Source organism: Daphnia pulicaria, chromosome 2, assembly GCF_021234035.1.
Source record: "Daphnia pulicaria isolate SC F1-1A chromosome 2, SC_F0-13Bv2, whole genome shotgun sequence".
NCBI lineage: Eukaryota > Metazoa > Arthropoda > Branchiopoda > Diplostraca > Daphniidae > Daphnia > Daphnia pulicaria.
The window spans coordinates 9,619,754-9,646,691 of record NC_060914.1 but is presented as its reverse complement, the minus strand read 5'-3'; the positions used below and the strand labels follow the sequence as shown (position 1 = coordinate 9,646,691).

General features: G+C 38.1%; 4 protein-coding genes and 1 long non-coding RNA gene across 5 annotated transcripts; 3 read left to right on the top strand and 2 right to left on the bottom strand.

The window, feature by feature from the left end:
* Positions 1 to 12,317: 12,317 nt before the first annotated feature.
* LOC124326757 lies at positions 12,318 to 12,776 on the top strand. The gene is made up of 3 exons (XR_006915788.1): positions 12,318 to 12,427; positions 12,491 to 12,598; positions 12,701 to 12,776. It is a non-coding gene; the product is annotated as an uncharacterized LOC124326757 (long non-coding RNA).
* A 5,332-nt stretch (positions 12,777 to 18,108) lies between these two features.
* On the top strand, positions 18,109 to 19,087 carry LOC124326650. The gene is made up of 2 exons (XM_046785573.1): positions 18,109 to 18,220; positions 18,305 to 19,087. The coding sequence occupies exons 1-2, from the start codon at positions 18,136 to 18,138 to the stop codon at positions 18,577 to 18,579; spliced, it is 360 nt and encodes a 119-aa protein (XP_046641529.1). The 5' UTR covers positions 18,109 to 18,135; the 3' UTR covers positions 18,580 to 19,087.
* Positions 18,858 to 20,043, bottom strand: LOC124326541 (peptidyl-tRNA hydrolase ICT1, mitochondrial-like). Its single transcript, XM_046785442.1, has 4 exons — positions 19,834 to 20,043; positions 19,686 to 19,731; positions 19,207 to 19,525; positions 18,858 to 19,009 (listed from the first exon to the last, which is right to left on the bottom strand). Exons 1-4 carry the CDS (start codon positions 19,978 to 19,980, stop codon positions 18,919 to 18,921), a joined length of 603 nt encoding a protein of 200 aa, XP_046641398.1. The 5' UTR covers positions 19,981 to 20,043; the 3' UTR covers positions 18,858 to 18,918.
* Positions 20,044 to 20,549: 506 nt separating this feature from the next.
* Positions 20,550 to 21,355, top strand: LOC124326638 (pro-resilin-like). The gene is made up of 3 exons (XM_046785558.1): positions 20,550 to 20,659; positions 20,723 to 20,830; positions 20,933 to 21,355. The coding sequence occupies exons 1-3, from the start codon at positions 20,654 to 20,656 to the stop codon at positions 21,212 to 21,214; spliced, it is 396 nt and encodes a 131-aa protein (XP_046641514.1). The 5' UTR covers positions 20,550 to 20,653; the 3' UTR covers positions 21,215 to 21,355.
* Positions 21,356 to 22,585: 1,230 nt separating this feature from the next.
* On the bottom strand, positions 22,586 to 26,903 carry LOC124327709. The gene is made up of 6 exons (XM_046786709.1): positions 26,683 to 26,903; positions 26,297 to 26,546; positions 25,386 to 26,220; positions 23,021 to 23,219; positions 22,766 to 22,920; positions 22,586 to 22,612 (listed from the first exon to the last, which is right to left on the bottom strand). The coding sequence occupies exons 1-6, from the start codon at positions 26,849 to 26,851 to the stop codon at positions 22,586 to 22,588; spliced, it is 1,635 nt and encodes a 544-aa protein (XP_046642665.1). The 5' UTR covers positions 26,852 to 26,903.
* Between the last annotated feature and the right edge of the window lie 35 nt (positions 26,904 to 26,938).

Here is a 26,938-nt window from a genome sequence, read left to right as displayed (position 1 = left end):
CGTTGTGAAGGATTCAGTTGACTGGGACTGACAAAGGGTAAATCTGTAGAATCAGTGCCGAGATCTCTTCCATTGGTTAGATGATTAACCACCCAAGTGCTTCCACAGGCCAATTCATGTGGAGTGTAATGAAGCTGAAGACTAGTCAGCCAAGGGAAAGAACGGTCAATCACAGGTAGATCAGAACGAACTTCTTGTTCGCCAGCAGGTCGCATACCGACCGCTTGCTGCCATTCAAGTTGATTAAAGTTGTCGTTTTCAATGTTGTCTTCTTCCTGGAGGTCATCAGCTGCCTGATCTAATCGACTTTGTAATTCTTCATCTAAGTTGAAATATTGACGCAGTTCCTGAGCTGCAGTCAATCGAAAGTCTTGCCATTGGCGTACGACAAGGTTGTCATCCAAAAGCATTGGAATAGATGATTCCGTCCATGGGAAAAACTTGATAAGCGAATATCGGCAGAACAGATGGTAGGTAGCTGACGTAGGAGAATTTCGATGCACCGGAAATGTCAAAACTATGGTCTTGTCCGGATTGGGATTATTTCTAAGATTCCCTTTGACGACAGTGAAGTGACGACAAAACTCGATAAAATTGGGTTGATCAAGATTCCAATTGGGGTAGGTGTTTTGTTCAATGTAGACATGACGTTTAGCAAAGTATGTAAGCAGAGTTGGTCGAGTTTCCAACTCACCAGTCGTTGGATTTCTTAAGACTTCGTTTACAGTCAGGTCCAAAGAAACGTTGACGTAATTGAAGGATGATTCACAGTGGTGGCCGGAAGACAAAATGCGCGACGCTTCACCTTTCCCGATGTCACGATGGCCAATGGAACGAATAATTGAGGAGCGAAATGCGGAGCCAGCATTGTCGGTGACATCAGCCTTGTTGATAATCGTTTTGATCACTTGCTGTAAAGTGTTTCCAGATCGCTCTTGTTTGCTGGCATATTTGACCATGTAGTTCATTGCAGCGTGATGATCAAGAATGAGCTGAAGATCTACATTGGCACACCAATGTTCCAACATTGATCTGTTGTGGACATTCATGAACTTGTCGTTTCTTTTGAGAACAATTTTAGCACGAACAGAGTCTGTGTTTCCGATTTTTTCAAAAACTATTCTCGATTCACTAACTAGATCAAAAGGAAAGTGAAAACGACATTTGCCATCCTTAGATTTACAGTAACCATCTGGTCGACAGACGTGACGTTGAACACAGTTTGCCAATCTTTCGTAAAAGTCGTCCATGGCTGCTACATCGTTCAGAATTGACGAGACATTGCTTGAACACGGATGGGGAACTGGTACTTCAGCATTGAACGGGTTGACTGGATCAGACCGAGTATTACAGGCACACAACAGAGTATCGGCATACTTTAGAACCTTGAGTTCTGCAAGAATGCCGGTTTCAACAAGATCTTGCTTTTCTAGGACGTCTTGTTCGCTAAGGTTTGCTGTGTACTGTGGATCAGCTAGTTTTTGCGCCATAAGTCGGCCAGCATAGACTTTAATCACTAGGTCGGCAATCCCCGGGTCGTTTTTGAGCTTTACAACACCGTGGGCATGAATGGCTGTTCTTGATTGCCACTCGAAACGATACCAAAACCATTCGTGATCCAAGACACCACCGAAAAAATGCTTCATAAAAAGACGTAATTTTTCGGAAAAGTACCAGTCTGCTAGATGTAAATTTGCATTTGTACTCTGGTAGCGAAGTTTTGGTTCAGCTGCACCGTTGGGCATGAGACGATGGAGGTCGTACCAGTGATTGTCAGCAAAGCTAACAGTAAAAAAAGCCGTGCCAAGACCTTTCTGTTGCATTATAGCCTCTAATTCTCTCCGACGCTTGCTCCAGTAGGCGTCACTGCCAGTGACATTGGCTGTATAGGAGTACATTTTGCTGATGACCGAGTCAAGTTGACCGTTGGCAGCCATAGCCTTAAGTTCCTCCATAGACAATGCAGCTTCTTCGGGATTTTGTCTCAGAAAAACGGAACACTGCCCAAGGGCTCGATGGCGTCGTATGCGATCAACCGACCAAAAACAGAAGCGCTCATGTTCAGCAAACGGAAAATACAAATACCCGTTTGGATGAGATTCGTCGGGTTCCTTTGTACAATCAATCTCGGCATATTTCATTAAGTGGTTAGAAGCAACGAGTTCGGATAGGTCTTGTCTGCGACCTTTCTTTGTTGGGTCAGCTTGCCCAAGAGGAAACAACTTGATGAAAGCCAGAGATGCAAGACCAGACATGACCTCAAATTCGTTGATAGGCTCAGTTGAAATTGTTGGCCAATTAACCGGATCGAGCGCATTTAATATTTCATTTTGTTGAGGAGGCCTGATGTTGTTTGAAATGACGAAAGCGACATCAGGAGGTTGTGGCTGATCAAGACTGTCTTCTGATGGAACATCCCTTGTCATGGCTCCTTCGTCAGTGACATTCAATTCATCGTTGTCGCTGTCCATCGTCGGAATATTTAACAAAGGTCCATCTTCGGGCAGCAAATCACAGTTGGTCTGGCTAAAAGTGATGCGATGTGAAGCAAAGCCTGGATGGTTCTGAATGAGAAATCGGCCAACTGCTTCAACTCGTTTACGGCAAACTTTGAATTCGGCACAGGTGTTGTCCACACCTCTCCTTCTTATGACGAGGCACGGAAGTTGCTCTGCTGTGAGAGGAATCTCTCTGATGAATCCGGCTACGTCTTGTTTGAAATTTGCCACGTAGCCACGAGAAACATGTCCACCAGAAGGTAGCCGGAAGACAGACATGATGGAAATTACTGGCGAGAGAAGCATTTCTTCAAGAGGAGTAAGTTCCCGAAAGTGCTTCTGAATTGCTAGTGGAATAGATGAAAAATCACGCACCATATCATTTTGAATGCCAAAAGGGTTGAATTCCGTAAGTTTCTTGCAACGGCAGCAAATGTAGGGATCGACAATTGCATCTCTTGTAGGCCACAATTCTCGACAGTGGAGGCAATGCTGCTGATTTAATTGATGCAATTCAGAATGGAATTTTTTCATATGCTTGTCTACGAAAGGTTGCTTATGAAGCGGTCCATTGACGGAAGCATCAAAAGCATCTAGATATTCTTCTTTGGAGATTTGACGGGTTTCCCTAGATCGTCGCTGAACACTTGCATTACTTTGTCGCCTATCAGTAGCTTCATCTTGGGTTTCGTTGGATATAGTGGCGGCAAAGCGAGCAGCGGAAGCAGCAAGTCTAGCAGCAGTTTGTTGAGGACATTCGGCTTCTCTGGCGACTGTATGCATTGTCGCATCAGCAGCACGTCTAGCGAAAGCTTGAATTTCCGATTCGGCTTCTCTGGCGACTGTATGCCTTGTCGCATCAGCAGCACGTCTAGCGAAAGCTTCAATTTCCGATTCGGCTTCTCTGGCGAATGTGTGCCTTGTCGCATCAGCAGCACGTCTAGCGGAAGCTTGAAGTTTTGATTCGGCTTCTCTGGCGATTGTATGCCTTGTCGCATCAGCAGCACGTCTAGCGGTAGTTTGAATTTCTACTTCGACTTCTCTGGCGGATGCATGTCTCAGAGCATCTTGAGCACGGCGATAACTAGTCTGTTGTTCAGACTCGGCTGATCGTGCTGCAGCATTCCTGGCAGCATTTGCTTCAAGTCGAGCACAAAGCTGTACTTCAGACTCGGCTGATCGTGCTGCAGCATTCCTAACAGCATTTGCTTCAAGTCGAGCACAAAGCTGTACTTCAGACTCGGCTGATCGTGCTGAAGCATTCCTGACAGCATTTGCTTCAAGTCGAGCACACCGCTGTACTTCAGACTCGGCTGATCTCGCTGCAGCATTCCTGACAGCATTTGCTTCAAGTCGAGCAAACCGCTGTTCTTCAGATTCCGTTGCTCTACGTTTGGCTTGCCTAGCTGCAAGTTCATCCTTTCGTTTTCTCTTAGAAGACATTTTGACGTTCGATAATCTGGGAATAGGTTTGACTATTGCTTTTGGTGTGGTAAAAAAACAATCAGTCAGAAACGGTATTTTTGTGGGGTAAAAACAGTCTGACAGAAACGGTGTGTGTTTGGCACCCTTTAAAATCAATTTGTTTTTTTGTATGGTAAAAACAATCGATATTCTGGGAATAGAAATCATCAAAGTGATGGAGCAATGTGATTTCTTGTTTTCTTTGTGTGGTAAAAAAAACAATCAGGCAGAAACGGTGTTTTTGTGTGGTAAAAACAGTCTGACAGAAACGGTGTATGTTTGGCACCCTTTAAAATCATCTCGAGTCGAATCACCCTTATATAACCTCGTATCAACACTTTCTTTCGCAATTGCAATCCTGTGGGATTTTTCTGTCACAGTTCAATATCCTTGCAAGTTATTTTCGTTTAGTTTGCTCAACTCAAATGTTCCTATTTTTACACATAAAGTTCAATCATTGAATTAAAAAAATAACCATTGTTTAGTCAAATAACTGCAAAACATAAATGCAAATCTGGTTGTTGCGTCATGGTTGGGGCATGGTTGCGTCACGGCGAAGCTATAGACATCTGGTGGTGATTTTTATTCACAGTTCAATATCCTTGCAAGTTAATTACGTTTAGTTTGCTCAACTCATATTTTCCTATTTTTACACATAAAGTTCAATGATTGAAAATTTAAATAACCACTCTTTAGTTTAATAACTGCAAACTTAAATGCAATTCTGGTTGTTGCGTCATGGTTGGGGCATGGTTGCGTCACGGCGATGCTATCGACATCTGGTGGTGATTTTTCATTCACAGTTCAATATCCTTGCAAGTTAATTACGTTTAGTTTGCTCAACTCATATTTTACTATTTTTACACATAAAGTTCAATGAAAATTTAAGAATAACCACCCTTTAGTTTAATAACTGCAAACTTAAATGCAATTCTGGTTGTTGCGTCATGGTTGGGGCATGGTTGCGTCACGGCGATGCTATCGACATCTGGTGGTGATTTTTCATTCACAGTTCAATATCCTTGCAAGTTAATTACGTTTAGTTTGCTCAACTCATATTTAACCTATTTTTACACATAAAGTTCAATGATTGAAAATTTAAAAATAACCACCCTTTAGTTTAATAACTGCAAACTTAAATGCAATTCTGGTTGTTGCGTCATGGTTGGGGCATGGTTGCGTCACGGCGATGCTATCGACATCTGGTGGTGATTTTTCATTCACAGTTCAATATCCTTGCAAGTTAATTACGTTTAGTTTGCTCAACTCAAATGTTCCTATTTTTACACATAAAGTTCAATGATTGAAAATTTAAAAATAACCACCCTTTAGTTTAATAACTGCAAACTTAAATGCAATTCTGGTTGTTGCGTCATGGTTGGGGCATGGTTGCGTCACGGCGATGCTATCGACATCTGGTGGTGATTTTTCGACAAGAAAGAATTAATTTTAAACTTAACACGTTATTTTAAACTTAACACGTTAAGTAAATGACAAGCACGTTAAGAATGGAAAGTGGAATTTAAAAGAAAATTAGAAAGAAAAAGTTGTAGTCGCCACCGCAAGATGTCACCAGTCATTAAGTGAAAAAGTTGTAGTTGCCACCGCAAGATGTCACTCATCAATTATTTAAACAGTTTTTCATTAATTACAGGAGAACTAATCAAGTAAATGAAATAACTTTTGTTCTGGTCACACCGCATATTTTTTGTCTAATTTTTAAGACCAAAAAGTCCGAAATCTGTCATGAAACACCCGAGCTATGGAGCGTTACATACATACATACATACAGACAGACAGACAGACAGACAAAGTGACATGGGTTTTTTTTTCCTGCGTATGCGATTATTAGCTTCGCCCTTCGGGCTCGCAATTATGTTTTATTTTGCATAAAAAAATTTCCGACAATACGTAGTTAAATTTTTTGATTTTTATAATGGGAAGATTTTTTTGTAACTATTATCTCAAATATGTGAGGCAGCATACAACAAATTTCGAAAACTAGTACAGCCATTTGTGCTGCGGTGTTCGAGATTTAAAGGTGCCCATGTTAACCATAATACAACTGCAACTTTGACCAATAACCCTTGGAAAATTTAAATTTTCATCGTGAAATACCTCTATAGATTATAAATTATTAACAATGGCCCCAGGTTCGATAGCGCAATTCTTTCAGACGCAATCGGACGAAGTTGAAGCAACCGATATTAAATTATCTTGAAATACTTGATCGAGTGGAACTAAAAGCAATTCTTCCCGAAAGCCTTTGCCTGTTGTTATCATCCCCTTCTCTAAAGTCTATAAGTATAAGTTCTTGTGACACCCTTACTGATGATGTGTTACACGAGGCCGCCAATCTCCATTCGTTCAATAAGCTCGAAACCTTTGATTATTGAATGAATGTAAATCAGTGACTATCAAAATTTTGGATCTGTAGATGAAAACGACTGTTAAACTTAAATACCTTTCTGTTGCATTATAGCCTCTAATTCTCTCCGACGCTTGCTCCAGTAGGCGTCACTGCCAGTGACATTGGCTGTATAGGAGTACATTTTGCTGATGACCGAGTCAAGTTGACCGTTGGCAGCCATAGCCTTAAGTTCCTCCATAGACAATGCAGCTTCTTCGGGATTTTGTCTCAGAAAAACGGAACACTGCCCAAGGGCTCGATGGCGTCGTATGCGATCAACCGACCAAAAACAGAAGCGCTCATGTTCAGCAAACGGAAAATACAAATACCCGTTTGGATGAGATTCGTCGGGTTCCTTTGTACAATCAATCTCGGCATATTTCATTAAGTGGTTAGAAGCAACGAGTTCGGATAGGTCTTGTCTGCGACCTTTCTTTGTTGGGTCAGCTTGCCCAAGAGGAAACAACTTGATGAAAGCCAGAGATGCAAGACCAGACATGACCTCAAATTCGTTGATAGGCTCAGTTGAAATTGTTGGCCAATTAACCGGATCGAGCGCATTTAATATTTCATTTTGTTGAGGAGGCCTGATGTTGTTTGAAATGACGAAAGCGACATCAGGAGGTTGTGGCTGATCAAGACTGTCTTCTGATGGAACATCCCTTGTCATGGCTCCTTCGTCAGTGACATTCAATTCATCGTTGTCGCTGTCCATCGTCGGAATATTTAACAAAGGTCCATCTTCGGGCAGCAAATCACAGTTGGTCTGGCTAAAAGTGATGCGATGTGAAGCAAAGCCTGGATGGTTCTGAATGAGAAATCGGCCAACTGCTTCAACTCGTTTACGGCAAACTTTGAATTCGGCACAGGTGTTGTCCACACCTCTCCTTCTTATGACGAGGCACGGAAGTTGCTCTGCTGTGAGAGGAATCTCTCTGATGAATCCGGCTACGTCTTGTTTGAAATTTGCCACGTAGCCACGAGAAACATGTCCACCAGAAGGTAGCCGGAAGACAGACATGATGGAAATTACTGGCGAGAGAAGCATTTCTTCAAGAGGAGTAAGTTCCCGAAAGTGCTTCTGAATTGCTAGTGGAATAGATGAAAAATCACGCACCATATCATTTTGAATGCCAAAAGGGTTGAATTCCGTAAGTTTCTTGCAACGGCAGCAAATGTAGGGATCGACAATTGCATCTCTTGTAGGCCACAATTCTCGACAGTGGAGGCAATGCTGCTGATTTAATTGATGCAATTCAGAATGGAATTTTTTCATATGCTTGTCTACGAAAGGTTGCTTATGAAGCGGTCCATTGACGGAAGCATCAAAAGCATCTAGATATTCTTCTTTGGAGATTTGACGGGTTTCCCTAGATCGTCGCTGAACACTTGCATTACTTTGTCGCCTATCAGTAGCTTCATCTTGGGTTTCGTTGGATATAGTGGCGGCAAAGCGAGCAGCGGAAGCAGCAAGTCTAGCAGCAGTTTGTTGAGGACATTCGGCTTCTCTGGCGACTGTATGCATTGTCGCATCAGCAGCACGTCTAGCGAAAGCTTGAATTTCCGATTCGGCTTCTCTGGCGACTGTATGCCTTGTCGCATCAGCAGCACGTCTAGCGAAAGCTTCAATTTCCGATTCGGCTTCTCTGGCGAATGTGTGCCTTGTCGCATCAGCAGCACGTCTAGCGGAAGCTTGAAGTTTTGATTCGGCTTCTCTGGCGATTGTATGCCTTGTCGCATCAGCAGCACGTCTAGCGGTAGTTTGAATTTCTACTTCGACTTCTCTGGCGGATGCATGTCTCAGAGCATCTTGAGCACGGCGATAACTAGTCTGTTGTTCAGACTCGGCTGATCGTGCTGCAGCATTCCTGGCAGCATTTGCTTCAAGTCGAGCACAAAGCTGTACTTCAGACTCGGCTGATCGTGCTGCAGCATTCCTAACAGCATTTGCTTCAAGTCGAGCACAAAGCTGTACTTCAGACTCGGCTGATCGTGCTGAAGCATTCCTGACAGCATTTGCTTCAAGTCGAGCACACCGCTGTACTTCAGACTCGGCTGATCTCGCTGCAGCATTCCTGACAGCATTTGCTTCAAGTCGAGCAAACCGCTGTTCTTCAGATTCCGTTGCTCTACGTTTGGCTTGCCTAGCTGCAAGTTCATCCTTTCGTTTTCTCTTAGAAGACATTTTGACGTTCGATAATCTGGGAATAGGTTTGACTATTGCTTTTGGTGTGGTAAAAAAACAATCAGTCAGAAACGGTATTTTTGTGGGGTAAAAACAGTCTGACAGAAACGGTGTGTGTTTGGCACCCTTTAAAATCAATTTGTTTTTTTGTATGGTAAAAACAATCGATATTCTGGGAATAGAAATCATCAAAGTGATGGAGCAATGTGATTTCTTGTTTTCTTTGTGTGGTAAAAAAAACAATCAGGCAGAAACGGTGTTTTTGTGTGGTAAAAACAGTCTGACAGAAACGGTGTATGTTTGGCACCCTTTAAAATCATCTCGAGTCGAATCACCCTTATATAACCTCGTATCAACACTTTCTTTCGCAATTGCAATCCTGTGGGATTTTTCTGTCACAGTTCAATATCCTTGCAAGTTATTTTCGTTTAGTTTGCTCAACTCAAATGTTCCTATTTTTACACATAAAGTTCAATCATTGAATTAAAAAAATAACCATTGTTTAGTCAAATAACTGCAAAACATAAATGCAAATCTGGTTGTTGCGTCATGGTTGGGGCATGGTTGCGTCACGGCGAAGCTATAGACATCTGGTGGTGATTTTTATTCACAGTTCAATATCCTTGCAAGTTAATTACGTTTAGTTTGCTCAACTCATATTTTCCTATTTTTACACATAAAGTTCAATGATTGAAAATTTAAATAACCACTCTTTAGTTTAATAACTGCAAACTTAAATGCAATTCTGGTTGTTGCGTCATGGTTGGGGCATGGTTGCGTCACGGCGATGCTATCGACATCTGGTGGTGATTTTTCATTCACAGTTCAATATCCTTGCAAGTTAATTACGTTTAGTTTGCTCAACTCATATTTTACTATTTTTACACATAAAGTTCAATGAAAATTTAAGAATAACCACCCTTTAGTTTAATAACTGCAAACTTAAATGCAATTCTGGTTGTTGCGTCATGGTTGGGGCATGGTTGCGTCACGGCGATGCTATCGACATCTGGTGGTGATTTTTCATTCACAGTTCAATATCCTTGCAAGTTAATTACGTTTAGTTTGCTCAACTCATATTTTACTATTTTTACACATAAAGTTCAATGAAAATTTAAGAATAACCACCCTTTAGTTTAATAACTGCAAACTTAAATGCAATTCTGGTTGTTGCGTCATGGTTGGGGCATGGTTGCGTCACGGCGATGCTATCGACATCTGGTGGTGATTTTTCATTCACAGTTCAATATCCTTGCAAGTTAATTACGTTTAGTTTGCTCAACTCATATTTAACCTATTTTTACACATAAAGTTCAATGATTGAAAATTTAAAAATAACCACCCTTTAGTTTAATAACTGCAAACTTAAATGCAATTCTGGTTGTTGCGTCATGGTTGGGGCATGGTTGCGTCACGGCGATGCTATCGACATCTGGTGGTGATTTTTCATTCACAGTTCAATATCCTTGCAAGTTAATTACGTTTAGTTTGCTCAACTCAAATGTTCCTATTTTTACACATAAAGTTCAATGATTGAAAATTTAAAAATAACCACCCTTTAGTTTAATAACTGCAAACTTAAATGCAATTCTGGTTGTTGCGTCATGGTTGGGGCATGGTTGCGTCACGGCGAAGCTATAGACATCTGGTGGTGATTTTTATTCACAGTTCAATATCCTTGCAAGTTAATTACGTTTAGTTTGCTCAACTCATATTTTCCTATTTTTACACATAAAGTTCAATGATTGAAAATTTAAATAACCACTCTTTAGTTTAATAACTGCAAACTTAAATGCAATTCTGGTTGTTGCGTCATGGTTGGGGCATGGTTGCGTCACGGCGATGCTATCGACATCTGGTGGTGATTTTTCATTCACAGTTCAATATCCTTGCAAGTTAATTACGTTTAGTTTGCTCAACTCATATTTTACTATTTTTACACATAAAGTTCAATGAAAATTTAAGAATAACCACCCTTTAGTTTAATAACTGCAAACTTAAATGCAATTCTGGTTGTTGCGTCATGGTTGGGGCATGGTTGCGTCACGGCGATGCTATCGACATCTGGTGGTGATTTTTCATTCACAGTTCAATATCCTTGCAAGTTAATTACGTTTAGTTTGCTCAACTCATATTTAACCTATTTTTACACATAAAGTTCAATGATTGAAAATTTAAAAATAACCACCCTTTAGTTTAATAACTGCAAACTTAAATGCAATTCTGGTTGTTGCGTCATGGTTGGGGCATGGTTGCGTCACGGCGATGCTATCGACATCTGGTGGTGATTTTTCATTCACAGTTCAATATCCTTGCAAGTTAATTACGTTTAGTTTGCTCAACTCAAATGTTCCTATTTTTACACATAAAGTTCAATGATTGAAAATTTAAAAATAACCACCCTTTAGTTTAATAACTGCAAACTTAAATGCAATTCTGGTTGTTGCGTCATGGTTGGGGCATGGTTGCGTCACGGCGATGCTATCGACATCTGGTGGTGATTTTTCGACAAGAAAGAATTAATTTTAAACTTAACACGTTATTTTAAACTTAACACGTTAAGTAAATGACAAGCACGTTAAGAATGGAAAGTGGAATTTAAAAGAAAATTAGAAAGAAAAAGTTGTAGTCGCCACCGCAAGATGTCACCAGTCATTAAGTGAAAAAGTTGTAGTTGCCACCGCAAGATGTCACTCATCAATTATTTAAACAGTTTTTCATTAATTACAGGAGAACTAATCAAGTAAATGAAATAACTTTTGTTCTGGTCACACCGCATATTTTTTGTCTAATTTTTAAGACCAAAAAGTCCGAAATCTGTCATGAAACACCCGAGCTATGGAGCGTTACATACATACATACATACAGACAGACAGACAGACAGACAAAGTGACATGGGTTTTTTTTTCCTGCGTATGCGATTATTAGCTTCGCCCTTCGGGCTCGCAATTATATATGGATGGAAACATCCCTTCGAATACCTTATTAATAACGCAGGTAGCTGACATCATGTCATGACATGTGTTTTTCGTAAATAAAAGCTTTTGTCATAAAATTGGTTTGTAATTTTACCCTATGCATCTGATTTAAACCCAAATCTAAAAGTTTTACCATTAAAGTTTGTTCTTGATTCAGAAAGGCTACCAATAGCCGTCGCTAGATGGGGGTTTTAGCACTGACAGGGCAATAGCTCTCTATGGCTATTGCCCTGTTGGACCGGCATGGCAATAGATTTCACGGGGCCATGGTCTTGACTCGCCGAGTATGCGGACGACGCTAGAAAATCTTGTTGGTTGCTGGTTGGTAATCGCAGACGCTAGATGTCTTGATGGTTAGTAAATGGTAATCAACTAAAGTTAATTACCAACCAAAATAGCAAAGCACCATATTAGTAAATTAAGGATGATTGATCTAAACTAGCGAGTAGGCTACATTTCGGAAAAAAACTTTTGAAAATTAAGTCAAGCTCAGAAAATGAAAGAAGAAAAGAGTGCAACATTTTACGAACAGTCTCTTTTCGAATGACGTTCCGCGAGTAAGAACGTCCGAGGCTCGTCACGCTCCAATTCGAGTATTTAAGACCGTGAAAAGTGAATCGCTCTACCGTAATAGCTAGGTAATAACAAATGCAAGTTAGCTGGGTGTGGATGACTAAATTGTATACAATGAAACTATTACAAGAGGAGACTGTCAATAATAAGGAATTTTCGAAAGGCTCGTCCGATCGTCCATTCATTGGGAACTTTTCAGATTTCTTATTAGGTCATAAATAGTAATAAACCAACTCGTTGCTATATAAAGAACATGGTATGTTGATCAAAAGTCATCAGTCTTTTACAAGAAAGCTTCACTCACCAATCCAACATGCAGGTAAGAACGAAATTTAAATTAAAAACCGCAGTCAATCAAATACAAAGTACAATTCTTCTCTAGTTTGTTTTTATTCTTCTCGCATCCGTTGTCGTCACCGCCGTTTCAGCTCAATCTTACGAATATAAACCCAGTTATCCTGCAGCTGGTTACAAGGACGATTACTATTCGGTACGAACTTTTACTTTAATTGAAACATTATAGTGCTGCTCATTCTTCACGTGATCTTCGTGAAGATAAAACTAATTATTTCTTATAAATTGCTTAATACAGGCTCCGGCTAAATACAATTTTGGATATACGGTAAAGGACGATTATTCTTACGTCGACTTTGGCCACAACGAAAACCACAACGGTGAAAAAACAAAGGGACAATATTATGTTGTTCTCCCTGATGGTCGTCGTCAGGTGGTCAACTATGCTATTGATGGTTATTCCGGCTATGTCGCAGATGTTAAATATGAGGGAAACTACAAGCCGGCGTATAAACCAATCTACGCGCATCAGACGGAATACAAACCAACATATTATCAGAGTTACATACCCAAACATTAAGACTTAATTTTAATTAGTGGTTAACTATAGATGCAGAGCATGAACAATGTGAATAGGAAATTATGCCATGATTTCAAGTGAATGAATAACAAATAAATATTAGTTATATGAACAGTTGAAATAGTGAGAAACTGATTGCCAATAAATAAAATTTCGACAATCGACGATTGGCTTCTGCCTTTTGGGCACTTCTGAAGTTTTTTTATTCACTCCAGAACACAAATAATTCGACAAAAACACTATTATTGGAGCTCGCATCATTCACACACAAGGACGAACAAATAAGTTCGCTGCTCTTCATTTTTCAGTAAATAAGAACACAAAACTTATGCGTCAATAGCGTTGACTATAAGTCGGATAAATTATACGTTCAGTATCAAAATTCTCAAACTCTAAAATCAATTTCCAATTGTTACGATGAGCAATTTCGCACCAATCGTAAACATTGCGAAGAGTTACTTTATTGCAAAAAGAGAAGATTATTTCTTCAAGACGATTTTCATTTAATAATAGTGCATCTAATCCCTGCTTTGTCACTAAATTACAGGCTGTTAAACTTAGTACCTCAAGATTCTTAAATATGCCGTTTGTCATGGCTTCTTGTAAAAAATTGTCAGTGAGTGCGTCACAATCTGATATTTCAACTTCCTCTAGTAAAGGACAAGATAACAAAGCAAATAGAATGTCATTTGATAGATTGAAGCCGCACTCTAGAATCTTGAGATCCTCGAAAATAACTCGCCCTTTTTCTTTCCGCAATTGAATTACCTCGGTTTCAGACAAGGAACTCAAACTTTGGCTTTGCCTTTGGAAGACCAGTGAGTTTAAATTGGGACAAAATTTGACAATCGTCCAAATATCAACGACTTCAAGGTATGCAAGGTCGAGAACTATTAATGAATTTCCGATCACCTTAAGCACTGGAGCAATGCCCATGTCGAAGGTAATTTCATCTCCTGTAGAGCTTTTGACCCCCATGATTCTGAGTACTCGAAGGTTTTTCAAATTTGTCAAGCAAAACAAATCAGAGTCTTTTAACCCCTTCTTAACAACAATAGTGAGATCGAGAAGCCCAGGGCAACATCCTACTACTAACCCAAGATTGCCTTTTCTATATAAACCGGCAGGACGAATATTTAGACGAATGAAAGCAAATTTTAACACCTGTGGTGGAAGTGAAACTATGGCCGCTGACTTAACCACTGCTACTAATACATCAAAGATTTTTTGATTTTCGATGACCTGCAAGGCTGAAAAATGTTGTACAGCCATTTGTGTTTCTCTTTTCGTCACGGAACGACAGGAAATAAACAATTCATGAAGAGTGTTGCGTAGATCACTTGATTGGAGAATTAACCATTCAATGCCAGTGTCCGTCACTCTAGAGCAATAATTTACATCCAATACCCTACGTTTAAAAAATAAATAAAAATAATGAATCATATTCGCTAGAAAAATAAAACCAGTTGGATAAATTTTAAAAACCTTAAATTTTTACACCATGTCCCTATGATTTTTAAACAAGAGTCTCCCACATTTGTTTTTTTCATGACTAACACTTGCAGTGTTTCGAGTTTTCTGAAATTCAGGTATTGCTCATTGCACAAATTGGGAATAATTAATTTTTTTAGCTCCGTTGTAATGAGAAACCCAATGTCGAAATTTTTCATTTTCTTGTGAAGTGAACTGATGATCTGCTCCAACAGAACGGTAGCTAATAAAGTATAAGTTTAATCATTGTTAAATATGAGGATTAAGCATTACATTATCCATGCAAATATAACTCTTAAAACACTTTCTGTAATCCAACTTACGTATTTTATGAAACGGATTATTGTCGGATTCACCTTCAGTTGTTTGTGGGATAGAACATGAACTAGTGCTCGTCTCCAACTTCAATCGCTTTTTAACACTTTTAACGGGAGTCGGATAAATATGTTCTAGATTGTTCTTAATAATGTAAAGACACTGTGAAAAAAGTGAGAAAACAGGCGACACTTTAGGCATCCTTAACTGTATTTGAAACAAATAATTTTTCAAAATAATAGTATAAAACGAAGATTTGCCTGACTAACGAAGCCCAACTATGAGTACCTCAAAGCAATGAATGAAAAAAAAGGAAGATAACAAAATATTCAGCCTTTCCTATCCATAGTCGTTGTTTCGTCGTTTTCCCCTTCAACGTTTCTGACGATTTCTCAGGACGTCGCTTGAGAGATTCCATCTCTAGGTCAAACAGTCTCCGGCTAAATACGATTTTGGCTATGCGGAATAATCGTAGGACGATTTTTCTTACGTCGACTTTGGCAACAACGAAAGCGGCAACGGTGACAAAACAAAGGGACAATATTATGTTGTTCTCCCTGATGGTCGTCGTCAGGTGGTCAACTATGCTATTTATTCTGGGTTATTCCGGGCTTCCGGCTACGTCCCAAATGTTAAATATGAGGGAAACTACAAGCCGGCTTACAAACCAATCTACGCGCAGCAGACGGAATACAAACCGACATATCAGCCCACTCTCACTCCTTCTTACATACTAAAACATTAAGACTTAATTTTAATTAGTGGTTAACTATAGATGTGAATCGGAAATTATGCCATGATTTGAAGTGAATGAACAAATAAATATTAGTAGGCCTATATGAACAGTAGAACTGAAATAGTGAAAGTGATGGCCAATAAGATTTCGAAAATCGACGATTAGCTTCTGGGCACTTCTGGGTAGTGGGCACATGGGTTACAATTAGGATGAATTTTAGCAGAATGAATTATATAAAATATATAACCCAAATAAATTATATAGTAATAACCTGTTATCTCAAACTAGGGCAATTTAAAGTAAAAGGGAAGTTACGTTCCACAGAAAATGCTTTCATGTCATCTTTATTTCTCAGGAATAACAAAAAATTCACTTAAAGGTTAAAATCAAATCGCTATTTTGCATTTTTCAATAACCAAGAACACAAAATCTATGCCTTAATAGAAAGCGGTGCTATAACTTGGATAAATTATACGTTCAGTATCATCATTCTTAAATTCTAAAATCAATTCCCAATTATTACGACGAGCGATTGTGTACCAATCGTAAACATTGTGAAGAGTAACTTTTTCACAACACCAGAAGCTTACTTTTGCAATAGGATTGCCGTCATTTATCAGTAGGGCGTCTAATCCCTGTTTTGTCACTAAATTACAGCGTATTAAACTTAGTACCTGAAGATTTTTAAAGATACCAATTTTCATGGCTTCTTGTAAAAAGTCGTCGGTGAGTGCGTTACAATCTGAAATGGCAACGTCTTGTAGTGAAGGACAAGATAATAAATCAAATAGAATGTCATTTGAAAGGTTGAAGCCGCAAAATAGAAGATGAAGATCCTCAAAAATAACTCGCCCTTTTTCATTACGCAATTGAATTACTTCGTTTTCCGACAGGGCACTTAAGCATTGCCTGTCGAAGATCAATGAGATCAAATTTGGACAATATTTGACAATGATCCAAATGTCGACTTCAAAGTGCGGAAGGTGGAAAACTGTTAGTGAAATTCCGATCACCTTAAGCACTGGAGCAATGCCCATGTCGAAGGTAATTTCATCTCCTCTTGAGCGTTTGTGCCAAGTGATGCCGAGATATCGCAGATTCTTCAAATTCGTCAAGCAAAACAAATCAGAGTCTGTTAACCCCTTCTTAACAACAATAAAGAGTTCAAGAACCCATGGGCAACATCCTATTACTAACCCAAAATTACCTTTTCTGTATAAAGCAGCAGGATGCATTTTTAGTCGAAGGAAAGGGAATTTTACAATTTGGGGTTGAGGTTGAACTCTCGCTGCTGACTTAACCACTTCTACTAAAACATCAAAAATATTTTGATTTTCAATTAACTCCAAGGCTGGAAAATGCTGTAGAGCCATTTTGGTTCCCTTTTTCGTCACGGAACGACAGAAAATCAACAATTGTTGAAGCGTGGTGTGTAGCTCGCTTGATTGGAGAATTAACCATTCAATGCCAGTGTCCGTCACTCTGGAACAATAATTTACATCCAATACCCTAGATTTATTAAATAAAAAGAAAAATAACAGTCAATGAACCATATTCCCATGCAAACTGAAACTAGAATAAAATTTTTTAAAAATACCTTAAATTTTTACACCATGTCCCTATGATTTTTAAACAAGAGTCTCCCACATTGGTTTTTTTCATGACTAACACTTGCAGTTTTTCAAGTTTTCTGAAATTCAGGTATTGCTCATTGTAGTTGCTATAGCGGCACAAACTGGGAATAATTAATTGTTGAAGCTCGGGGGTAATGAGAAACCCAATGTTGAAATTTTTCAATTTCTTTTCTCTAGTAAATGAACAGATGATGTCCTCCAACAGAACGGTAGCTAAAGTATGTGAAGGAATTTTTACGAAATAAAAGCATGTAAAGATTACTTTTTCAACTGTGCAATGCAAATTTCACTTGAAAAATTCACCGTAATTCATTTCAACGTACGTATTTTGTGAAACGGATTGCTGTCGGATTCGCCTTCAGTTGTTTCTGAGATGGAACAGAAACTACCCGTCTCCAGTTTGGGAGTAGGGCTATAAATATGTTCTAAATTGTTCTGTATGACATAAAGACACTGTGAATAAAGTGAACACACAGGCGATACTTCAGGCATCCTCTACTAGTATAAAAAAATTTTGAGAATTAAAAATATGAATCAAAGATTCGTTTGACCAACACAACGCGAAAATCAGTGCGTCAAAGCAATGAAGAGCAACTGAAGAACAATATTATTCAGCCTTCTTTATCATCCTTTTGTCAGAGCTGCTTTTGTCGTCGTTATTCCTTTCAACGTTTCTCGACGCATTTCTCCGAAAAGGTTAGACGTTTGCGAGTATCCATCAATTATTTGTCAAGGTCAATCTGCCCCAATTTAGCAAATCGACAGCTTCTTGAAACTTGCGATTTAGCGATTTTCACTGGATCTCAAATTACCTATGCTGCGTGCTGCTCACTGCTGCCATATATCTCAAATAGAGCAAACCAACAACACTCTGCCAACAACGCAACAATGAACGCGTACCCCAGCCATGGCAACCCAGCTCGCGAGGGACCATTTCAACTTGATCTCGGTCGTCGGGACGAACCCTACCGACTTTCATGGGTACGACTTTCAACTCTTCCGACCATCCCGATATACAGTATGCGGACTCAGCTGAGGATGCTTCACCTCCTGCTGTCCAAGGTAGGTTTAAAACTTGGGGGTTTTTTGTTTGTTTTTGCTGTTGTTAAATTTAGTGTACCGTGAGTAATTGTTTAATGGTTTTAGGTGAAGTGGTGAAACCTGAACGTCCGCCCAAACCGGAAAGACTATCGCATCCTTCCGGAAACGGAAGTGTTGAAAGTAACAATAACAACAACACATCATCGTCCAAACCCGAAGCAATAACTGGAGAAGAAGAAGTCTTCACTCAACCGATCAATGTTGGAGGAACTCTGCCCCGTCCAGCTCCACGTCCCCAGCCTCCTGTGCCGCCCATAAAGCCTCGTAGTACCATTTCGACATCGTCAATAGGAGCAGTTGGAGACAGTACTGATCTTTGAGGATCAACTCAAAAAAACTTTTATTATTTCCCTATAAAGTATAATTGCCTTTTTCTATTAAGAGGCCGAGCCTTTCCGATTTTTTCAAATGTACGTGGTTTGTTTTTGTGATTACGGACGGTATTTATAATGAAATCAAAGTCGGAGAGACAGAAGAGATGTGTTGGTATTTTGTGATGGGTGTGTTGGTTGTGTTTCGATTTTCTATACGACATCCTACGTAAATCAGTGATTGTTTTCGAAAGTGCATTTGGAAAGCTGATGAATTAGGATTTTTGTTTACTCTTTTTTCATGTTTGTTTATTTACTGTTGTCAAAAAATGGTTTGACCAAAACTATTTACGAATCGAGAGTAGGTGATTGGCGTCCTTGCTTCGTCATCGAGTGTGCCCGCTTCTCCCTTAGACGCTCCCGAGCTGCCCTTTCACGCCTAAAACATTCGATGCATTTTTAACCGTTTAAATTGCGTTTGATAATATGATATCAATACAATTAACATACAAATTGAGCATAACTTCTAATGATTACTGACCACTTACTACTAGCGATACATAGTAAACAATTACAGGAAATAGTTGAAAAAACCGATTCTAGTGAAATGTATAGTAACTAATAAACGATACTTACAGCCTTCGTTGTCTTTCCACTGTTTCTGGGGAGATTTCAGGGATTACGAGACTTTGGGCCGTAGATTGGATCAAATCTCTCAATTTGTCGAGCGTGTCAGCCAAATTAAGGTGCTGAGATCTGGTTCTGTCTGATTTAACAATAAAGTAACCTTCTTTGGATAGCTGATTTTTCAATTTTTCTGCTAATTTGACACGGACAGGCTCTGGAATCCATTCAGCACTGGCTAGGTGAAATCTTATCTCAGCTTTGGTTGAGACACAATTGACATTTTGCCCTCCAGGTCCGCTACTGCGAGCATAGCTAATTTGAATTTTGTCTGGAAGAGAAAAAAAACAGAAATTCGTTGAAGCTTAGACATATTAAATAGTAAAAGGGATACTATATACGGTGTTTATATTTTACAAACCATAGTAAACTGGTAATAATAAATTTATGAATAGCCATCAAAATAGCTTTCTCTGCAACAATAAACTTACCCATCGGTATGTAGCCACTAAATTTCCCATCTTTACTTTCTGGTGCCTATGATTGTTTAAAAAGTGAAAAGGAAAAAGCTGTTTGTTAGTAGGTTATACTTTAAACGTGATAATGCTGTCAGCTGATTTCGTATTTATTATGATTTACCTTGGGAATCGTGGTGATATCCAACCGACTAGATGGATATAATTTTTCAAGGGTTATACTACTTTTAAAACCAGATAGATATGCTCGACTACTCGATGAATTTATCAAAATCCTTCGAAAACTGGAGAAATTATTGAGGACTGCCATGTTTTCGTATAAGTGGTGTAACACAAGCTAGCAGACAACATAGCTGAAGCCGGAGGGGCCATCGTCTTGACTCGCCGAGTATGCGGACGACGCTAGAAAATCTTGTTGGTTGGTAATCGCAGACGCTAGATGTCTTGATGGTTGGTAGCCTAATCAACTAAAGTTAATTATACCAACCAAAATAGCAAAGCACCATATTAGTAAATTAAGGATGATTGATCTAAACTAGCGAGTAGGCTACATTTCGGAAAAAAAACCTTCGAAAATTAAGTCAAGCTCAGAAAACGAAAGAAGAAAAGAGTACAAATTTTACGAACAGTCTCTTTTCGAATGACGTTCCGCGAGTAAGAACGTCCGAGGCTCGTCACGCTCCAATTCGAGTATTTAAGACCGTGAAAAGTGAATCGCTCTACCGTAATAGCTAGGTAATAACAAATGCAAGTTAGGTGGGTGTGGATGACTAAATTGTATACAATGAAACTATTACAAGAGGAGACTGTCAATAATAAGGAATTTTCGAAAGGCTCTTCCGCTCGTCCATTCATTGGGAACTTTTCAGATTTCTTATTAGGTCATAAATAGTAATAAACCAACTCGTTGCTATATAAAGAACATGGTATGTTGATCAAAAGTCATCAGTCTTTTACAAGAAAGCTTCACTCACCAATCCAACATGCAGGTAAGAACGAAATTTAAATTAAAAACCGCAGTCAATCAAATACAAAGTACAATTCTTCTCTAGTTTGTTTTTATTCTTCTCGCATCCGTTGTCGTCACCGCCGTTTCAGCTCAATCTTACGAATATAAACCCAGTTATCCTGCAGCTGGTTACAAGGACGATTACTATTCGGTACGAACTTTTACTTTAATTGAAACATTATAGTGCTGCTCTATCTTCACGTGATCTTCGTGAAGATAAAACTAATTATTTCTTATAAATTGCTTAATACAGGCTCCGGCTAAATACAATTTTGGATATACGGTAAAGGACGATTATTCTTACGTCGACTTTGGCCACAACGAAAACCGCAACGGTGAAAAAACAAAGGGACAATATTATGTTGTTCTCCCTGATGGTCGTCGTCAGGTGGTCAACTATGCTATTGATGGTTATTCCGGCTATGTCGCAGATGTTAAATATGAGGGAAACTACAAGCCGGCGTATAAACCAATCTACGCGCATCAGACGGAATACAAACCAACATATCATCAGAGTTACATACCCAAACATTAAGACTTAATTTTAATTAGTGGTTAACTATAGATGCAGAGCATGAACAATGTGAATAGGAAATTATGCCATGATTTCAAGTGAATGAATAACAAATAAATATTAGTTATATGAACAGTTGAAATAGTGAGAAAGTCATTGCCAATAAATAAAATTTTGACAATCGACGATTAGCTTCTGGGTACTTCTGAAGTTTTTTTATTCACTCCAGAACACAAATAATTCGACAAAAACACTATTATTGGAGCTCGCATCATTCACACACAAGGACGAACAAATAAGTTCGCTGCTCTTCATTTTTCAGTAAATAAGAACACAAAACTTATGCGTCAATAGCGTTGACTATAAGTCGGATAAATTATACGTTCAGTATCAAAATTCTCAAACTCTAAAATCAATTTCCAATTGTTTCGACGAGCAATTTCGCACCAATCGTAAACATTGCGAAGAGTTACTTTATTGCAAAAAGAGAAGATTATTTCTTCAAGACGATTTTCATTTATTAATAGTGCATCTAGTCCCTGCTTTGTCACTAAATTACAGGCTGTAAAACTTAGTACCTCAAGATTCTTAAATATGCCGTTTGTCATGGCTTCTTGTAAAAAATTGTCAGTGAGTGCGTCACGATCTGATATTTCAACTTCCTCTAGTAAAGGACAAGATAATAATCCAAATAAAATGTCATTTGATAGATTGAAGCCGCACTCTAGAATCTTGAGATCCTCGAAAATAACTCGCCCTTTTTCTTTCCGCAATTGAATTACCTGGTTTTAGACAAGGAACTCAAACTTTGGCTTTGCCTCTGGAAGATCAGTGAGTTTAAATTGGGACAAAATTTGACAATGTTCCAAATATCAACGACTTCAAGGTATGCAAGGTCGAGAACTTTTAATGAATTTCCGATCACCTTAAGCACTGGAGCAATGCCCATGTCGAAGGTAATTTCATCTCCTGTTGAGCTTTTGACCCCCATGATTCTGAGTACTCGAAGGTTTTTCAAATTTGTCAAGCAAAACAAATCAGTCTTTTAATCCCTTCTTAACAACAATAGTGAGATCGAGAAGCCCAGGGCAACATCCTACTACTAACCCAAGATTGCCTTTTCTATATAAACCGGCAGGACGAATATTTAGACGAATGAAAGCAAATTTTAACACCTGTGGTGGAAGTGAAACTATGGCCGCTGACTTAACCACTGCAACTAATACATCAAAGATATTTTGATTATCGATGACCTGCAAGGCTGAAAAATGTTGTACAGCCATTTGTGTTCCTTTTTTCGTCACGGAACGACAGCAAAAAAACAATTTATGAAGAGTGTTGCGTAGATCACTTGATTGGAGAATTAACCATTCAATGCCAGTGTCTGTCACTCTAGAGCAATAATTTACATCCAATACCCTACATGTTAAAAATAAATAAAAATAATGAATCATATTCGAGCTAGAAAAATAAAACCAGTTGGATAAATTTTAAATACCTTAAATTTTTACACCATGTCCCTATGATTTTTAAACAAGAGTCTCCCACATTTGTTTTTTGCAAGACTAGTACTTGCAGTGTTTCGAGTTTTCTGAAATTCAGGTATTGCTCATTGCACAAATTGGGAATAATTAATTTTTTTAGCTCCGTTGTAATGAGAAACCCAATGTCGAAATTTTTCATTTTCTTGTGAAGTGAACTGATGATCTGCTCCAACAGAACGGTAGCTAATAAAGTATAAGTTTAATCATTGTTAAATATGAGGATTAAGCATTACATTATCCATGCAAATATAACTCTTAAAACACTTTCTGTAATCCAACTTACGTATTTTATGAAACGGATTATTGTCGGATTCGCCTACAGTTGTTTGTGGGATAGAACATGAACTAGTGCTCGTCTCCAACTTCAATCGCTTTTTAACACTTTTAACGGGAGTCGGATAAATATGTTCTAGATTGTTCTTAATTATGTAAAGACACTGTGAAAAAAGTGAGAAAACAGGCGACACTTTAGGCATCCTTAACTGTATTTGAAACAAATAATTTTTAAAAATAATAGTATGAAACGAAGATTTGTCTGACTAACGAAGCCCAACTATGAGTACCTCAAAGCAATGAATGAAAAAAAAGGAAGATTTTATTCAGCCTTTCCCATCCATACACTGTTAAAAATGTATTTTTTTTTCGTCATTATGTATATGTCTAAAATAGAGATATGGTAACGAAAAACGATAGCATATATCGTTTTTAAAATTTTCTGATATAAGTATTGCTATAACTGTAATAATAAATTACGTAATAAGACATTTAGGAGAAAGATATATTTTAAGGCCGAAAAATGATATAATATATTACAAAATGTGATACTTTTTTATGTCGAAATTAATCTGCGTATTAAAAACAATTTATTATAGTCAAATTTGTTATTAAAATGTACTATTTTCCGATATTTAAAAATGAAATCATATTCGTTAATATGAAATCTTTACTATTGATTTTCAAAAAAAAGATATTGTTACTTTTATTTAATGAAATAAAACATTTATTAAGTACCATTTCACAACAATCAAATAGTACTTTAACTGGGAAATAAATTCATATCCGTATTATCTTATCGAGAATCGTGAGTAGTTTAATAACCTGCCCTATAGAGCTGCCCCCAAATCACCAGAACATTTACGCCAGAACCAAATTTACAATTACTAAAGTCAAAGTGGCTCAGTGGTAGAGCAGTTGCCTGGTAATCCTAAGATCAATGGTTCGACTCCCAACATCTTCAACTCCAAATTATGAACCAAAATAATTCTCACAGACTATTCTTTCATATGTCTGAGGGCCGCAAACTATATACTCAATAGTCGGACAATTCTGTAATACATATGCATAATATAAAATTTTTTTTTCCATGGGTTACACGCATCTATATTAACGGTAACAGGGAATTTAAAATGTTTAAAAGAGATATAAATAAAATATCATTTTTCAATAATTATGTAATACATTTTTAGGCATAACTATCGTTTTTTGAAAACAGTTATTTAAAAATGTCTTTCTGGCGGAAATCGGTTTTAGAGATTTAAAAAATCGAAAAACGATATTCTTTTTTAACAGTGTAGTCGTTACTGTTTCGTCGTTTTCCCCTTCAACGTTTCTGACGATTTCTCAGGACGTCGCTTGAGAGATTCCATCTCTAGTCAAACAGTCTCCGGCCAAATACGATTTTGGCTGTGCGGAACAATCGAAGGACGATTATTCTTACGTCGACTTTGGCAACAACGAAAACCGCAACAGTGACAAAACAAACGGACAATATTATGTTGTTCTCCCTGATGGTCGTCGTCAGGTGGTCAACTATGCTATTGATGGTTATTCCGGCTACGTCCCAAATGTTAAATATGAGGGAAACTACAAGCCGGCGTATAAACCAATCTACGTACGCGCGGCAGACGGAATATACAAACCGACATATCATCAGCCCACTCTCACTCCTTCTTACATACTAAAACATTAAGACTTAATTTTAATTAGTGGTTAACTATAGATGCAGAGCATGGACAATGTGAATCGGAAATTATAGTTTGAAGTGAATGAACAAATAAATATTAGTTATATGAACAGTTGAACTGAAATAGTGAAAGTGATGGCCAATAAGATTTCGACAATCGACGATTAGCTTCTGGGCACTTCTGGGGGTAGTGGGCACATGGGTTACAATTAGGATGAATTTTAGCAGAATGATATAATATATATAACCCATATAAATTATATAGTAATAACCCGTTATCTCAAACTAGGGAAATATGACGTAAAAGGGAAGTTACGTTCCACAGAAAATGCTTCTAACATGTCATCTTTATTTCTCAGGAATTACCGGGAATTACAAAAAATTCACTTAAAGGGTAAAATCAAATCGCTATTCTGCATTTTTCAGTAACCAAGAACACAAAATGTATGCCTTAATATACAGCGCTGCTATAATTTGGATAAGTTATACGTTCCGTATCATCATTTTTAAATTCTAGAATCAATTCCCAATTGTTGCGACGAGCGATTGTGTACCAATCGTAAACATTGTGAAGAGTAACTTTTTCACAACACCAGAAGTTTACTTTTGCAAGAGGATTGTCGTCATTTATTAGTAAGTCTAATCCCTGCTTTGTCACTAAATTACAGCGTATTAAATATAGTACCTGAAGATTTTTTAAGATGCCATTTTTCATGGCTTCTTGTAAAAATTCGTCGGTGAGTGCGTTACAATCTGATATGACAACTTTTTCTAGTGAAGGACAAGATAACAAAGCAAATAGAATGTCATTCGAAAGGTTGTAGCCGCAAAGTATAAATTGAAGATCCTCAAAAATTACTCGCCCTTTTTCATTACGCAATTGAATTACCTCGCTTTCAGACAAGGCACTTAAACTTTCGCAATGCTTTTGGAAAATCAGTGAGTTTAAATTGGGACAATATTTGACAATGGTCCAAATGTCGACTTCAAAGTGCGGAAGGTGGAGAACTTTTAAGGAATTTCCGACCACCTTTAGCACTGGAGCAATGCCCATGTCGAAAGTAATTGCATCTCCTCTAGAGCGTTTGAGCCCTGTGATGTTTAGCATTCGTAGAATCTTCAAATTCGTTAGGCAAAACAATTCAGAGTCTGTTAATCCCTTCTTAACAACAATAGTGAGATCGAGAAGCCCAGGGCAACATCCTACTACCAACCCAAAATTACCTTTTCTATATAAAGCAGCAGGATGCATTTTTAGACGAAGGAAAGGGAATTTTACAATTTTGGGTTGAATTCTCGCCGCTGACTTAACCACTTCTACTAAAACATCAAAGATATTTCGATTTTCGATGAATTCCAAGGCTGAAAAATGCTGTATAGCCATTTTGGTCCCTTTTTTCGTCACGGAACGACAGGAAATCAACAACTGCCGAAGTGTGTTTCGTAACTCACTTGATTGGAGAATTAACCATTCGATGCCAGTGTCCGTCACTCTGGAACAATAATTTACATCCAATACCCTACAAAATTACAAAAACAACAGTCAATAATGAACCATATTCCTAAAAAAATTTGAATTAGGATAAATTTAAACACCTTAAATTTTTACACCATGTCCCTATCATTTTCAGACAAGAGTCTCCCACATTTGTTTTTTGCATGACTAACACTTGCAGTTTTTCAAGTTTTCTGAAATTCAAGTATTGCTCATTGTAGTTGCTATAGCGGCACAAACTGGGAATAATTAATTGCTGAAGCTCGGGGGTAATGAGAAACCCAATGTTGAAATTTTTTAATTTCTTTTCTTGAGGGAATGAACAGATGATCTCCTCCAACAAAACGGTAGCTAAAGTATATGATTTAAAATTTTTGCAAAATAAAAATATGTAAGCAATACTGCACTGCATTAGGCATTCAATTAATATAGAATTCAAATTACTGAATTAATTACTCTTTAAAAAGTTACCGTAATCTCAACTTACGTATTTTGTGAAACGGATTGTTGTCGGATTCGCCATAAGATATTTCTGAAATGGAACATGAACTACCCGTCTCCAATTTAGGAGTAGGCCTATAAATATGTTCTAAATTATCTTGTATGACATAAAGACACTGTGAATAAAGTGAGAAGACAGGCGATACTTCAGGCATCCTCTACTGGTATAAAAAAATTTGAGAAATAAAAATATGAATCAAAGAATCGTTTGACCAACACAACGCGAAAATCAGTGCGTCAAA

What these genes read in the sequence shown, in the direction of transcription:
- LOC124327709 (XM_046786709.1), bottom strand. Translation starts at nt 26,851, where the DNA reads ATGCCTGAAGTATCGCCTGTCTTCTCACTTTATTCACAGTGTCTTTAT. An exon ending in GCATCTTAAAAAATCTTCAG is followed by an intron (nt 23,220 to 25,385) that starts GTACTATATTTA and finishes TTTCAAATACAG; the next exon opens with TTAAGGATGCCTAAAGTGTC. An exon ending in GAAAACTCGAAACACTGCAA is followed by an intron (nt 22,613 to 22,765) that starts GTACTAGTCTTG and finishes TTTAACATGTAG; the next exon opens with GGTATTGGATGTAAATTATT.
- LOC124326541 (XM_046785442.1), bottom strand. Translation starts at nt 19,980, where the DNA reads ATGGCAGTCCTCAATAATTTCTCCAGTTTTCGAAGGATTTTGATAAAT. An exon ending in ATATCACCACGATTCCCAAG is followed by an intron (nt 19,732 to 19,833) that starts GTAAATCATAAT and finishes AAACAATCATAG; the next exon opens with GCACCAGAAAGTAAAGATGG. An exon ending in GTGGAAAGACAACGAAGGCT is followed by an intron (nt 19,010 to 19,206) that starts GTAAGTATCGTT and finishes CGAATGTTTTAG; the next exon opens with GCGTGAAAGGGCAGCTCGGG.
- LOC124326650 (XM_046785573.1), top strand. Translation starts at nt 18,136, where the DNA reads ATGGGTACGACTTTCAACTCTTCCGACCATCCCGATATACAGTATGCG. An exon ending in TTCACCTCCTGCTGTCCAAG is followed by an intron (nt 18,221 to 18,304) that starts GTAGGTTTAAAA and finishes TAATGGTTTTAG; the next exon opens with GTGAAGTGGTGAAACCTGAA.
- LOC124326638 (XM_046785558.1), top strand. An exon ending in ACAAGGACGATTACTATTCG is followed by an intron (nt 20,831 to 20,932) that starts GTACGAACTTTT and finishes TGCTTAATACAG; the next exon opens with GCTCCGGCTAAATACAATTT.